General features: G+C 42.5%; 1 protein-coding gene across 5 annotated transcripts in view; it reads right to left on the bottom strand.

Moving 5' to 3' along the window:
• The window catches only part of MAPK10 (mitogen-activated protein kinase 10), a 948,252-nt gene that overhangs the window by 138,689 nt on the left and 792,581 nt on the right, over positions 1-16,982 (bottom strand). For all 5 annotated transcript variants that reach the window (XM_085636553.1, XM_085636554.1, XM_085636551.1 and 2 more), the window contains one exon: positions 9,509-9,691. In XM_085636553.1, coding sequence (XP_085492679.1) covers positions 9,509-9,691 — 183 coding nt within the window. The remainder of the gene's footprint in view (positions 1-9,508; positions 9,692-16,982) is intronic.

Raw genomic sequence — 16,982 nt, 5'->3', positions numbered from 1 at the left:
AAAAGCCAGGAGATAACAGCTTTAGCAGAATTACAGCAGAATTACAATCACATAAAAAACTAATAAAGAAGTTAAGATGGAGAATACAAAGAGATAAGGACAATGAATTATGGGCTAAATTACACACTGATATCAAATAAAACAACAGCACTAGATTCAGAACTACATTGAATCAAGTCAGTCAGTCAGAAAACACTTTATTCGATTAATTAAAATCATAAAAGTACAAATTTCATACGGTAATTAAAAAACAATCAAAAATACATAAGGTATACCAACAGTGTTAAAACATATTCACAGAGTTAAAAAGAAAATTCCATGCCTAAAACAAACATTAAAAGTCACTCAAGGATTATACAGATTAAAGAGAATTTTTGATTTACAGCGCACAGCTGCTGCCAGAAAATTTGCCACACCAAATATAATACGAGTGCTACTCAGCTGCTGAAGAAATAACAAGGCAGGTCTAACTTGTACAAAACCGGCTTCCTTCAGAATTGGGAGCAGATATTTTTTCCGGTTTGCAGAATATAAGTCGCAAAACATAATAAAATGCAATGTGTCTTGAAAAGAAAAATTATCACAATGGCATGGCCTACTGCATTCAGATTTACCCCAAGATGGATAAAGACCAAGTGAGTGCTGAATCAAATTAAAACGGAATCTCACCAAAAGAAATCTATGATGTGGATTAGATACAATACTTAGATAAGGTTCCAGCGAAGGAGATGAGAGAAGCATAAAATGCGCTCTGACACATGGTTTAAAAATTCCCTCTCTTCGCGATCCAATTTAACCCTATCAATAAAGGACTGCTTGATCCAAGCTATATCAGCCTTGACAATGTGTGATGAGGATGAGAAGAGCTCTGGACGCCCAAGACGGGAGAACGCCGCTCTGACGTACTCCAGCCAGGGTATTCTTTTAACATGGTCCATAGCTAGGATATCGTTGAGAATCAGATGGTTAAGAGTGATTTCCTGATTTAGCCAGGTTTTCACCCAGCACAACAAAGTGGCCATCTTCAGCTTATCCGAAACATAGCCCAAGCCCACCTCCGCATGAATAGAAAAGACAGGGGTCGATTGTGGGACAGAGAGCAAGTGTCTCAAAAATCTATTTTCAACCACTTGGATCATGTCCTGCGCAACATAGCCCCACAGTGCCGCACCATAAGTGGCGATAGCCAAACATTTTGAGATATAAACTTTTAGTAGGGCCTCCATTGGTCTTGCCCCCAGTCTTTTAGCAAAGCTCAAAAGCGCAGAGGTGGACCTGGCTACAGAATTCCTTTTGAGCTTTATTTGCGGGCCCCAGGTACCTCTCTCATCAAAGAGAACACCCAGGTAGCAGAAAACCTTAACTCTCGTAATCTCCTCCCCATTACAAAAAAAGTATCGAGATTTAAGTTTTCTGCCCTGTTTCCCCACCACCATAAAATTAGATTTCTTTATGTTCACCTTGAGGTCGAAAGCAGCCATAAAGGCGCCAAAGGCATCCAACAGTCTCTGAAGCCCCACACCAGTGCGTGCCAACAAAACAGCGTTGTCAGCTTATAGGAGAACCGGTATAACTAGATCCCCTACACGCGGCGCATCCGCCCTCGGGATCCCCAGAGACCTTTCCAGACCATTAATATAAATAGTAAAGAGGACCCCTGCCTCACCCCTCTCTCTGACCTAAAGTGCTTAGTGCATTTCCCATCCTGAGTGACCCTCACTGAAGCAGAAAGGTCCTGGTGCAGTGCCACTAGGAAACCTACCAGGGGGGGTCAATACCCAAATCCAACATAATAGACCATAGCTTTGACCGATTGACTAAATCAAAAGCGGAGGACAGGTCCATAAAAGCCATAAAAAGGGACCCATCCTTTGCCACTGTGTATTTACTGATTAAAAGCTGAAGATTTAGACATTGATCCAAGGTCCCCCTATTCGCTCTAAACCCATATTGTAAATTAGACAGAATACCCCGACTGTCTAAAACATCCCTGAGTTTGAGGAGTAAGACCCTGCCCAAGATCTTCACTGCAGAGTCTAACAGGGAGATGGGTCTATAGAAGGAAGGGTCTCCCCGTTGTCCCTTTTAAAAAATTGGGATAATTACCACCGTAGCCCACGAATCCGGGAACCTATGACCAGAAACTGCATTAAAAACGTTTGTTAAAATCCTAGCCCATACGTTAGGGGAGGAGCCATATAGCTCTGCCGGCACACCGTCAGGGCCCGGCACCTTGTTACTTGCAGAGTCCTTTATGGCTTTCTCCACATCCAAAAGGTCAAAAAGTAAACAGGGCAGCGCATGAGGTTCTAAGCAAGTACTGCTACTTGGAGGACTTGGGCCACCCGCCCCGTACATATTACTAAAATAGTCAAACCATTGCTCATCCGGGATTACACAATCCAAATCAGTACCCTCGATACCCGAAAAAAAAGGGTGATTAATTGTTGCCCAGAACTTACCGCTGTCCCGTAGGACATCGATAGATAAAAGATTGTCCCAAGCCTCTAATTTGATTGCCTTTTTCCGTTTGGCAATTGCCTCTTTATAGGCCCCTCTGGCTGCTACAATTGCCCCCTTATCCCTAGGGCAGCTATTTAGCGCCTTGTGCAAAATCCTGTGGGCCCTAGAGCAACTTCCGTCAAACCATCTAGAAGGATTACTGCTTCTGCGGTTATTGGTGGAAGTCAGGTCCCTGGAGATCTGGGCACAGATTGCCTCAAAGGCACCAACTACCTCCACCTCAGGTGAGTTATCATTGAGGCAAGTGGCCCAGTGCCCACTAACTTTGGCACAGAGCTCCTCCATAAAAGATACTGCCACCACCTTAGCCCATTTGACCCTACGACCCTTATCTTTCGTGGTCAGGGGAAGGTCACTTTGGCAGACATGGCGCGAGTCGCCCAAACTATCAGCCATAGCCAGCTCCAAATAAACCGGGTTATGATCACTAAGGGCAGACGGGACAACATTATAAGCTCTTGCCCTTGCTAAAACGCCAGAGGACTTAAAAATGTAATCTATCACTGACCCTGAGGTAGTACCTTTGTACGTGATAGCCCTGCCCCCAACCTCTATAGTATTAGACTCGAAAATATTGGTGTTGGCAAGGAGTTCCTCTAGGGCCTCCCCCTGCTTAGTGTGCTTAAAATGCGAGGCTACAGCGCCAAATGGTCCCTCATAAGCTTCATAGGCCCTCGCATGACACTCAACCTCACAGGGATGAACATTAAAATCGCCCATAAGGGCGATCTCGAAACCAGTGTTTTGTTTCTGACTGTACTCTAAAATAAAACACTGGAAAGCGACCATGTGTTGATTAAGGTCCACCCAGTCCCTAGAATTATAAAAATTAATCAATAAAATTTTCAGGAAATGGGAGACGGACTATTCGACACAGAGAAAATTATTCGAACCAGAGGCCAGGCAAGTAAATGTACCCTTCAAATAAAGTGCAAAAAGAAGTATTAGGCCCCCTTTCGCTCGACCCGCCCCACCCACAACTGCCGGTACCACATAGCTAGAATAGCCATCCAGATAGAAGTTACTTGAAGAGTCCCAGGTTTCCTGCATGGCGATAATATCATGTCTACCTATAAGGTGAAGCCAAGATACATCCGCTCTCTTGGATCTGATCCCATCAACATTCCAGCTAATTAATTTACAACTACCCCTGATGACAGGGATTCCCTGACAGGGAACAGAGGGGTGCGCTGAGGTTATCAGTCAATCATTTACCGCCAAATTTGACAGTGGGGTATAGTAGTTATTCAAAATCAAATTGGTGGGATGGGGCAAAGAAACATTATTGGGTACCGGACAATCTCTGAGCCTTAACGTCTCCCCCGGACTATGACACCCCGCCCTGGTAGGATGTCTACAAGAAGATTGTGACCTAGGGGGTGGAGGGAGGGAGTTTTTAACAATACGAACTTCATCCGAGTGACTGTGAATGCCACCTGGCAGTTTTGTTGTGGGTGGGTAGAAGAACCCTAAGGGGACTGGTCTAATTCCCCTTTGCCCAACCTCGGACCCATCCCAGAACAGTCTGTCTGCAATGTCCGGGCTATTAAAGTTGACTATAACACAATCCCCCACAAGCTGCTTCGGCCGCCGCCCAACCCACCCCACCCTTCTCGCCATGATGATATTGGGGGCAATGTCCAGTCCCCCACAACTGGAGGCTGTACACCAAGATCTGGTCGCCCTCAGCAGGTCAAAAGTAGATTCCTGCACTCCCTCACGGAGCGGTGGGATCCCTACAAAAACAGCCACCAATGGGGCCGCTTCTGGGGGAAGGTCAAGGGTAACCAAACTACCCCTTGCCTGCCACACGCTTCAGTCCGGGGGCTGGGGTACCTCATGACTAACCACATGCTGCATATTTACAAGAGTGTGTTTGCCTAATAACGGCTGTGCAGTAGAAGGGGGTGTGCCCATGCTCAGTGTCCTACCTAGGGTACTGCGAATCCCCTGTGAATGTGATTAAATCATTGGCCCAGAAGATACTCCCGTTCCCCCTTCTGGCCTATGTGGGCTGTGCATGACCTGACTAATCCCCCCTTGTTGTAAACTAAACTCTTTAATGGAGGCTACAATTGTAGAGCATTTGTTAAGCAGGTCAGCAACACAGGCATTTAAAGTCTCAACAATGTCTTTAGCGATGCCCACCAATAATGGTTCTAAACGTGAGGTAAATATGTCTTCTAGTAAGTCCGCCGTGAGAATCCCTAATGACCCCTCGGTAGATTGCAGAGCTTTGGGGGTTTTAGGGCGTTTCACATTCTTCTTCTTACTAGGCCTTACGGATCCTGCATTACCCTGGGCCAAAAGCCCCTGTTGAACATCCACGACCTGAGTAAAATTAGCAAGATCGCCAACTATGGCGGGATTTGACACAACCACCACCGGTTCCAGAGGTATACTAGGTACCACCACACAATCCGTAGGTTCACAGGGCAATGTAGGGGGTACCAGGCCAAGTTCCTGTTCAGCATTAGCAATTTCTTTAGATAAAGCCCCAACAGCAGTTGACAGATAGGAAATAATGCAGTCCGATTTTCTAGCAACCTTCGCTTTGTTCCCATCCCCCTCCACAGTCACTGCTTGTTTACGCTTACCCATAGCAGAAAGTTGGGGGGGTGGCCCGGCCCGACCGCCTCCGGTCTCAGACGGCCGTAGACGGCCCGCCCTTTGCCCGGGCTTAGCCCGGCGCAGCTCGCGCGCGTCCCGTGAAATGCTACCGGCTATATCCGGTGTTTGGGGGCATGGCCGGGTAGCGCTGTTGGCTCTCGCGCTGCTGCCTCCTCCCGGCTCAAAGTTTGAAAATCCTGGTCCCCGCTGCCAATACTCCAACACGCTGCGTCTCCCGCGAAGCGGGAGGCACAAGGACAATTTCAATGGCCCGGTGTTTGGGGGCGTGGCCGGGTAGCGCTGTTGGCTCTCGCGCTGCTGCCTCCTCCCGGCTCAAAGTTTGAAAATCCTGGTCCCCGCTGCCAATACTCCAACACGCTGCGTCTCCTGCGAAGCGGGAGGCGCGAGGTCAATTTCAATGGCCAGGTGTTTAGGGGCGTGGCCGGGTAGCGCTGTTGGCTCTCGCGCTGCTGCCTCCTCCCGGCTCAAAGTTTGAAAATCCTGGTCCCCGCTGCCAATACTCCAACACGCTGCGACTCAAATTCTTAAACTATAGAGGTGTAAAATCATGATTTACTGAGGTTTCATGGGCTCACTACCTAAAAAAATCACTTCAATGATAAATCCACAGAAACTTCCAGATGGGACTCCGTGATACTCTAAAAAATATGCAACATGAGGGTCTGCCCAAGGTACATGCAGATAGCTTTAAATAACAAATAATGAAAGGGCGAAAAGAAGGAGCCTCGGGCTCAAACAGCATACCTCCTGTGGTATTTAAATATGACCCAGATCTCTGGGCAGGAATCTTAGCCCCAGTATTTACAGAGGTCAGGAACACACAAAGTATCCCCGCGTCTTGGAGAGGGTCGATTATATCTCCCATTTTTAATGGAGGGGACAGATCTGTTCCAGCTAACTATCGTTTTATAACTAATGGATGTGGATGCTTAGCCAGAATAGTACTTGATGAGCTAACATCACGGTAATCTAGCAATACATCATTCCTAACAATCAGACTGGATTTTGAATGTCATCTGGCACAATTATGAACATCTTAGCAATCACCTTACTTACGGACGGTGCCCGTGCTTCCAAAACACCACTATACTTTTGTTATATTGATTTTAAAGCAGCTTTTGACTGCGTGGCCCGAGGGAAATTATGGCGGAAGTTAGCGAACTGGAATATACCAGAATACCTTTTAAATATGCTGATACTGTTGCACAGCGATATATGGGTTCAAATCAAAATAGGAGCAGGCATGCACCACTCTCGAAAAATCGAAACTACTCGAGGACTAAAACAAGGATATGTTCTGGCACCAATTCTATTCAAACTCCTTCTGGCAGATTTGACAGAACCATTACAATCATGTAATCCTCATGCTCCTAAACTAGGTGGAAAAACAATATCTAGTTTATTATACGCTGATGACGTGGTATTGGTTAGCTGCACCCGGGTGGGACTTCAACGACTGCTCGACACAATGATGACTTACTCGCGAGCCAATGTTAATCATTTTTAATCAACTTGGGGAAAACAAAAACCATTTGTTATAACATCAAGAGCGCCCGAACTCAGGCTTGGTTTTTGGGCAAAACACGGCTGGAAAGCATAGATGACTACAAGTATCTTGGGGTAACTATTGATAACTAAGAGAGCTTTTTAACAAAGAAAGGCTGAGATACAAAAGAACGGCCTGGTCCTGGCCATAGCATTTAAAAATCTGAAGAAAAAGTTAGCTGGTCCCTCTCTGAAGCCACTCCTGGAAGATGTAGGAGCAAAGCTTCATCCAACAATCTCATATGGAAGTGAAGCATTAAGAGGGCAGGATGCCAGCACCCTAGACACTGCAATTACTCAAGCTTATAGAATTATATTCGCCTTGCCAAGTTATACCTCCTCTGCACAGATAAGATTAGAATTCGGGTTGCTAAAGCAGTCATTCGCTGCACACATAATATGCTAGAACAAGATTAGGGAAGCTGAACCAAACTCACTGAATCATGTTATGGTATGAGCTACAGCACCGCAACACATCACTGATAAGAGTGTACCTGCAAGAATCTCTTGCCCTTACAGATCTTGCACAACTTTGGGAAACTCCAACCAACCTACAGACCTTTGAGCGTCTGGTCAAGAAGTCAATCAAATTTCAATCTGTCATAGAGGATAAAGCCACATTAGCAAAACGGGCACATGGGTGGGTGATGGTGAATTATAAGACTATTGACCTTCAAGATTACCTTGCCACTGGCTACCCAGCTTTTATTAAGCAGCAGTTTCTAAAATAACGGATGGGGTTATTACTGGTTAAACAGCATATGTCACCCTGGCTACGTGGTAATCTCCCTACTAACTGTCGACTCTGTGGGACTAATAAGGACGAGCTGTTGCACCTAGTCGGTTCCTGCAACACGGTACAGACAGAAAGGAAACAACTATTAATCATGGCATTTTAAAAAGGGGGAATTCGAACAATTTGTAATTTTAGAATTACTAACTTTATTCACATCATGTAATAGTGTATTTATAATATGTATAACTTGTATTGAAATGGTTTTAAGTAACTTAGCAATTATTTAAATAAATTTGAAACTCACAGGTGATTAGTGTGCTATACAAATAGACATAACATAACAACATATAGGTTGACCTTACAAACCTATTAGCATCTTTTATGAGTAGGAATTCATATTTATGGTACAAAAATCCTGATTTCAAATTTGTTGAAATATTTACTCAAATATTTTTTTACGAGTAAATCTTCTCTAGGGCCAGGGAGTGAGAATTTAAGGTAAAAAAATATCAAGAAAGTTAGAGCTCTCCCACAACCACTCACATTATTGGTATTTAAAATAAATTATCTTAAAGTTTCTAAACTTACACCTTTCAAGGACTGGTGGAACTCAATTTCCAATGTGAGATTGCAAAGGGGAACACTTCCAAATTGGCAGTGGGGAGGTGGTGGTTAGAGGGAAAGTGGTTTCTCAATGGGAGAAGTATCCATTTGGAGAAAAGAAATTACAAAGTGAAATTGCACATAAGGAAGACAATTCCCCAAGCGGACATGCACACTATACGCATTATGCATGGGAAAAAGTAAGTTCATATGCGAAAATAAGATTGCACAAACGTTTTCCAGGAATACTTCTGGAGACTTGTGATTTTCACTACTTCCCAAACATTCTCCTGAGAACTAATGGGAATTCTAAAAATCAGAAATGCACTCCACATGCACAAGGTAAGACATAGGAGTACACTATACTGTGAATCAGGCCCACAAATGGCACTTATTCACACCTAACTGAAACATAAGTGTGAAAAAGTATATAGACGTTGTACCCTCTGTGAATTAAAGGGAACTGAAATAAATGAACATAGCAGCGATGACCTCATGAGACGCATGACATCCCACGTGGCACGCCCTAGACTATCTTTGTGAAAAACCTTGCAGGGAGAATACTCCGGGTAATTCCATTTCAGTTTTTCAGCTATTTTCTAATGTCAGGATACAGTTACTCAATCTGTTTCACTAGAATACACTCCTTTGTTCCTTTGACAAGCAAACACTATAGCGCAAATTATCCAATAGATCACAGAGGGAACTGGTCAGCTGGAATTTCCACGCAGGTACCATTTAAAAAAAGCTGGGATTTTCTTCGAAATTATATTCAATTATTGGATAGATTTCATCGCCGACTGATGAAAAAGTGTAGTGACGCTGTACATCTAACACATTCATATGAACGATAATTGTGTTTAAACGTGACATATTTTGTATACATTCCTTATATTTTGTCTCCTATAAATTAACGCTGTAACGGGAGACAACTTAATCTTGTCAAAACAGGTACTTCGTAGAAGCTATGAAAGATTTTGCTATTGGATTTAATTGAGTTTGGAGCAAGGGGGCATTTCAACTAACCAACTGTAGCATAAAACCTGAAATAATATGTTAGAAACTTCATGATTGTATATTTCTACTTGAGTGAGAATTGTATTTTCTCCAACAATGCATTTAATATCAGAAATAAAATGATTTCTGTTGCAAAGAAGTGAATCCAATCCATTATAACTCTTTCAGTCCTTTATTTACACCACCACAAATTCCAGTCAGCTGAGTGGCACACGGTGACAGTTGGAATTCTTTAGGTGACATGGCATTACATCATCAGGGGAAGGGAGCAGCCACCGGGTAAGGGAGAAGGAGAGGGGGCAGGATGGTAAAACCACTTAAGATACTTAGAATATAACAATTTTGTTTTAAGTTCAATATCCTCTTTTAAAAACATGACTGACGTCGTTTATCACTAGAACCATTACACCGCATTTCATTAAACTACAAAAAAAGAAGCCAGATTTGACGTACCTTTGAGTTTGTTGTGCTCTGAATCTGCTGGAAATAAGGAGTCGGGAAAAAGTTTGGGGAAGGTGAGGCCGGCATACTTGGGCCGATTCTCGACGTAATTCCTGACGGTGGGCTGCAGTTTCTTCATGAACTCTGGGCAGGGGGTTCCAAGCTGCTCGATCACTTTGTTCCATTGATCAATATCTGGTGGAGGGGATGTCAAGGAGAAACCAACACTGAACAGCTCCCGAAGAGGGGATCCCAAAAGTGGGAAGCGTGCCTGCCAAGAACCCCTTGAAATGGTTGCTCATCAGAGACACAGCTTTTAAATAGAAGGCGTACACACATGAAATGAAAGCAGGCACAGTTCACAGTCAACATCATCATCATCAAATAAGCTTATTCGATATAACAAGCTAATAATAAAATAACAAAGTTAAAAAAAACATGAATACAAGTACGTTATTCAGCTAATATTACATCAATAGCCTCAGACATATAAATAGAATAAAATAAATTATTTAAATTCTTTAAAACTGAAAATGATAGATATCTAGGCTATGCCTCATAAATATATTTGTGGTTCACAGTCACATTTTCTTCAATTTGGAAAAGTAGGAGCCAACCAAACATCTGCATCAAAGATGGGTTAGTCAACAAAATACAGACATTCATAGATGTTCAACTTTCACAAGCAAAAGTGAGTCAGTGCCATACCATGCCAAGAGTATATGTCATAGAGCCTTCTAAAGTAACAGGTAGTACGCAGCGCTAGATAAAATCACTAAATAAATGTACACTAACAGTGGTAGTTTAAACTCCTCAATGTGGCTCCAACAGCACATTCCCCTCAATTTAAACTTGGTATGCAATCATCATTAAATATATGGAGGATAATACAAAAAACATTTGAATTAACAAAGAAAACAAAACTTTATTCAAAATGTGAAGCACATGTAAGCAGTTTTCATGTAAAATTGCCTGTTATTTGTAGGACAATAATTGTAGACCAAGTCGAGGGAGTGTTAACCAGTGGAAGGAGCAATCGGTAGCTGTACATTCCTAGAGACAGAAAAGATGCTAATTTATACAGCAGCTTAACAATCTTACATGTTTGTGGAAGGTTAACACTCATTCACTAGCCTGTAGTGCATAAATGAACCAAGTGGCCCATTGTTGTGAAACAGCAGATTGAACCTGGGTCTGGGTAGATACTTCACTAAGCACTTAAATGAGCGCGGTTTTCAATGACATTTTGGATTTCCCCGGTAGGTTCTAGTGCTTAACTCTAGCACCTAGGTTGGGCTCAGAGAGAACGATGGGTGTTTGCTTCCGTCTGACTCTAACAATGCAATCATCTTTGAAAGACTAGCATCTAATCGGCATTTGTCCAATGGGCTACTGGCTCGGTGGCTGTGCTCAGAACAGGATGGTCTTGAGCCAACCATCTCCCCATGGCTCCATTCTTGTCATGCTCTTCTACAATGGGGGGCTGGTTGGAACATTTTTTCCAGGGCTGATTTTGGTTTCACACCTCCTAATTGAAAGAGAAAGGTCAAACATCTGCAATTTTGCAGGGCATTTGTCACCACTAGGTATAGGCAAGGCCACTGGAATTATACAGCAGGGGAAAACCAAATTATGTGGCAGGCTGACAAAATCATGCAGCATGAAAGGGCAAATTAGGAGGTATAGTACAGCACATTTTGTGATAGTATTGCTTCACTATTTTGTCACTTTTACATATGTTGAAATTATGTGGAAAATGCCACAGCTGCAGAATCACATAATTCCAGTGGCCCTGGCAATAGGCCAGACTGTAATTGACAAAAATACTGAATAACGTTAATATAGGGCCCTAAATGCTGTTTGCAAAAATGATTACCTTAAGGTGCGATATTTGTGTAAATACTATTAAATAGACATAATTTTATTTTGTCAGACAATATTTAGGCAGTGATACTATACCTTCAAAGCTATTTAATTTGGAAAAAATCTAAAATACATTTTTGAAAATGTCATATCCAGAAACAGTAAAAACCGTTAAAGGTAAAATCTCTGGAACTTGCCTGGCCTCTGTCCCTTAACAAACTACAAACCTTTCATGGGTTTTGATCTACAACTTTTTGAGTTGCGGCCACCATTTTTATACAGTAAATTTTCAGACTAAAACTCATTTAATCATACAATACAATATAGCCGTAAATTCACCTAAACGCCTGGGCAGCAGAAATGACATCACACACTATTAACTCCTGACGACATAACATTACTCAGCACTAATGGAAATGCAAGATGGCCCAGCTAATAAACCAATGACATAGGTAGACTCACTGAAAATGATAACTCAAGATATAAGATGATAACACAGTGAATAACAGGCGGGCTAGTAAAAATGCAATAGACCTGGGGTAGGCATAACTAATGAAAATGTCCTCAGCAATACAGGTAACCGGGTTTTCTTAAATCGCAACTGGCTACCATCTAAGATCAGTCCAAAGGGTGCTTATTACTGTGTGAGTCGAACTTGGGAACCTTGTAAAACAAATAGTGATCAAGGACACTAACGCAGCAAAAACTATCTACATTCCTATGATACCACCAGAAAAAAATAAATTGGTGTTAAAAGAAAAATTATAATAACTTCACAAGAGAGTAACCCCTCCAAGTCGAAGAGGACAAGGTTTTAACACCTAGCCACAACACTGACTCCCCTCTTAAATTGATAAACCTTTAAAATTCAAAGGAAATATTTCCTTACTGTCATTGTGTAAACTGTGCATTACAAAAATACCACTGCAATTATATAATTTTTTTTGTCTCTTTATTCAATAAGTCACGATTTCAAGATTCTAATAACTCAATTCATAAACCACATTTCATAAATATACATAATTAAAAAGACAATAAACATTAAAAATCCAAGTTCCAAGTTTATTGACAGACACAGTTTATCAAGACATACAAAAGTAAATATAACAAAAATCAATGCAAAAGTAAATTAAAACAGATGAAAAACCCTACAATCATAAAAAGAATACAAAATAATAAAAACATTCATTAAAATCATTAAAATAGCAAGGCACTACTAGCATTCACCAAATTACAATTTGAGCTCACCCTTTCATTTCACTAATACATGTGCATAGGAAGTCCTTCGGCTGCTTTAAGTCTAATAGACCATGCAGAAAAAAGGAATTTAGATACTGCAGCCACTACCACGCTAATGGAATCGCTTTTGAAATTCTAAGAGCGTTAGTACGGTATGATATCCCCAATAGATGACAAGGCACAATCCATATGACCCTTGGTCGAGAATAGTTCGGGCAAAAAAACAGCAGACGTTCCTCGGTCACGAGATATCATGCATCACTGGCACAAAGTGGACCTTGCCTGCAGAGGAGCCCTAGTAGCTAAAAATACAGTTGTCGGCATACCTAAACTGTAAGTAAAGCAAACATGAGCAAGCTAAACAAATAAAATGTAAAAATTACTCAGCCTTGCTCATGCTCTTGTATAACACAAAAGACCTTGTACAACTGGCTATAGAGCTGGACAATTCATTCAGGGCAATGACTCTCTCTCAGTATCTTTCTATGTCTATGTAGGTAATTTATAAATCACAACTGTTACTCCGAGGAGTGTCCTGGCGCTATAGCACAGGAGCCGTCTGCAGATAAAGAAAGAAGAAGAGTCTAAGTGGAGGAAAACAGCCAGGTCTTAAGTTTTTCCCGGAACATTGATGTTTCATTTATGGCCCTGAGAGTCAGCGGCAACTTATTCCAAAGAGAGGGGCCTAGAAATGAGAAAGATCTGCCCCCCGCCCTCGTCTTCTTAATGCGAAAGACTATGGCCAGACAGAGATTTTCAGAGCAAAGGTTTCTCTGGGGAGTGTAGAGTTTGATTTTGTCTTGAAGGTACCCTGGACCGCAGTAGAGGTAATAGAAGGCTCTTCCCAAAAATGTTCTAACCTGAGGTCATAGGGTGATTTTTTCAAGATAGGCTAGACACTTGATCTTATTAGAGCTTGGTAGGTTAAGGATATCAACAAGGACCTCTCTGTAAGACTGTGGTTCCTCAACGGCCCATACGCGGACCCAATAGAGTAACAGATTTAGTGAAGCCAACACAGGAACAGGATTAGGATCAAGGTCCAATCTAAGTGGAGCCTTCCCATAACTGTAACAGCTCCTATTAAATTATTATCACTGGTCCCCAAGGAGCCCATGGAACACTAGGCCAATAACTCTGCCCCATATAATGCTGAAACCTTAGTTTGGGCTTTAAAATGTCTATTGCTGTAAGAACTGGATACCAAGGAGAATTTTTAGTAAATCTAATAATGGACATAGCTCTGTGGGTTAGCAAACATTAAAACAAAATTTTGCGCATCTATATAAATTATTTGTACCTTATCTTTACAATTTCTGTACAGTCAGAAACTATAGAAATAAAAATATGGCAAGGCGTTTTGATGGAATTAGGGGTCGGTGACCTGCTGGGGTCAGTAGACCACCATTTACGTGATTGCTTTTTAATGATGCAAACTTTTTTTTTAAATGCAGCTCATTTTCCTTAAAAAAAAATAGGACTACACTTAAAAAGAAAAGTTTACTTTTTATGTTTAGGAGTTGACAGTTCATCCCTGGACTACTCTTCAACAAACCTTTTTTTACACTCAAAAACGGGAACCGGGAGAACCCTTCCAGTTTGCACATGCTTTACCATCTCCACTGAGGTGTAGGTAAAATATACATTTTTTGCAACAGAATTTTGTCTGAAAATATTGATACATAAGATACCAATTCGATATTTGGAAGGGACGTCCACAACATGTCCCTCCCTGATACCGAATCAGTATCCATTCAGAATCCCATTTAGGAGTCCAAAAATCGAAAATGAGATTAGTAAATAAGAAATAGCATTTTTATGGGCACTTAAGTGAAAGTTGAGCATTTGTGACCGTTAAAATGTTTAGTACATCTGACCCTTCATTCTGGCATCAGCCTTTTGAGAGCTCAGGACATTACAAGCAACGAGAATGCCCAGAAAACACACCAGCGACCTCTGTAGGCTGCTGTGACACATTGCACCCATCTGTGAATTTTATTCCACCAAGAAATGTGAAGTCTCATACTTTTCAATGAAGCTATTTTAACCTCTTGAGTGCCCATGACGAGATGGTCTCGTCATGGGCCGCGGTTGCGCTGTGCCCATGACGAGACTATCTCGTCATGAACCCCGCCCGCTAATGAAAGGGCCAGCACAGGGCGGGGAAAGGGCGGGGCACTCAAGGGGTTAAGCTTTGATCAAATGACCACAGAAACAGGAACTGAAAGCGATTCAGTCCAGATCTGCTTGAGCTAAATGCATATCTATAATTGTAAGCTAAAATTAGCTCTGTGTCAAAAATGTTGTGATATCTGTATCAAAAGGCAGTGTGACGCTGAAAATTATGCAAAAAATATATTTCAAATGACAATCATAATTTTTGCTGCCCAATGTGCACTTGTAAAACATCTGTCATACGGATAGGGTCAGACTGGGAACCCAGAGCAGCCCTGCCAAATTTTGTCAGACCAGCCCCCATACGGTGCATAGAGAGTGCATGGAGAGAGCCTGACCACTGCAAGGAAGTTTGGGGGGGTTCTACTCCGCAGGAAAATGTGGGCAAAAAGGGTGCATTCTACAACGCATTTTTCATGATATATTCACTTGTTTTCACTTTTAGAACATAATAAATGATGACCTAAGAGTGCACCAGGATTCAACAATTTTTGTTGGGGCTCTTCAACGATTTCCTCACTGCCACCTCCAACAGTGCCACTCATCTCTTCATAGCCTCTCGTGCACATAAATTTCATTGGTTTTATAGCACCTCTCATACCAGTATAGGGTGCCGGAGCACCTTACATCACACACAAATGCAGAGTCGGTGAATCATGTGTGTGTAAATCAGTGTGCAGAAAATGTTATATATGACAAAGGAGACTACAAGGTGTAGGATTCATATCATGCAAACTAGTAGGTATTTTTTAAGATTCCTTGGTCTGGGGAAGCACAAACTCAGGATTTGGAAAGCAACACAGTGGTTGGGGTTGGCTTTGCTGATAACAATTTAGTTTTACCCAAACAAACCATTTTTACCAACATTATGACTCAGAAAAAACACATAACTTTCTAACATGCACCAAGTAGTTTGCAAGCAGCTCTTTGATGACACTTTATAGCTCACTTTGCTACATTATGATTGCAACTTAAGAGTTGGACACTAACAAAAAGATGTTTGTGACAAAAGCCGTATCCCACTAAGCTATGCACATTCTGTGATCTGCATTGTACATGTTTTTGCAACAGGAATATTTACCCTCTGATCTACATTAAATGAGTGAAAACTGCCACTAGACAAAACTCCGATCTGTCTCCAGCAGGTACATGAATCAAGACGGTGGCGGTGGCCCTTATTACATCTCGCCTGGACTACTGCAATAGCTTATATGCAGGCTCTAGTAAAGCAGTACTGCATAGACTGCAGATGGTCCAGAGTGCCATCGCCCGCCTTGTACTGAGATGGCCCAGGAAGTCTTCTGCGTCAGCAGCACTTAAGCTCTTGCACTGGCTGCCCATCCACAAAAGGGTACTATTTAAAATCTTAGTAATCACCTTTAGGTACTACCATCAGCTGGGTCCTATCTACCTGTCAAAAAGGGTTGGAAAATATGTGCCTTCACGTTCACTCAGATCTTCCAACCTGAACCTGTTGGTGACTCCTAAATTCAGACTAGCTACGAAAGGAGGAAAATCCCTTGGGGTACTAGGTGCTAGGGCCTGGAATAAACTACCACTCCAACTACGTCAGATTCCGTCAGAGAACCTTTTTCGAAAGGCTCTAAAGACATGGATTTTTAAACTTACAGATGCAGCCTGTTTAGCACTAATCTAACTCTACCCTTAGAGACACCAGACACTGTCTTACTGGTGCCTCACCAGCTCCTTGGCCAAACACCTCCTAGACATAAGTGGTCAGCGCCATGATGCTCCTTGGAGTGTAAGTTGCGCTTTACAAAAATAAAATTACATTACATTACACCAGACAGGGCGGACTGGGAACCAAAACCGGCCCAGGCAAAATGTTCGCCCCCCCCCCCCCGGGTAGGTTGGGGGTACCGCCGAGTTCTTTGCCAGGGCCGGTTTTCGGCCGATTTTGTTACAGGGCTGATTTTGCAGCTATGCTGCAAAAACGACCCTGTAACGAAAATGGCCCCCAGGGGCGCAAAACCGGCCACCACCCATGCGGTGCACAGGGGGATTGCCCGGTGCCCGCTACGGCCAGTCCGGCCCTGTCACCAGAGCTATGTTGGCACTTTTATTATTGCCTGAAAAATACTGGATATACAAGGAACTCTGCAGCTGGTGCTTTCAAAATTGAGGCACTGCTCCGAACATTGCCCCCAGTAACAAAACCACCCCCCACCGTCCCAGCCTCCTGGAAAAA

The sequence above is a fragment of the Triturus cristatus genome, chromosome 2_1, assembly GCF_964204655.1.
Source record: "Triturus cristatus chromosome 2_1, aTriCri1.1, whole genome shotgun sequence".
NCBI lineage: Eukaryota > Metazoa > Chordata > Amphibia > Caudata > Salamandridae > Triturus > Triturus cristatus.
The sequence above is the reverse complement of the archived record's forward strand: the minus strand, read 5'-3'. Positions and strand labels throughout refer to the sequence as shown.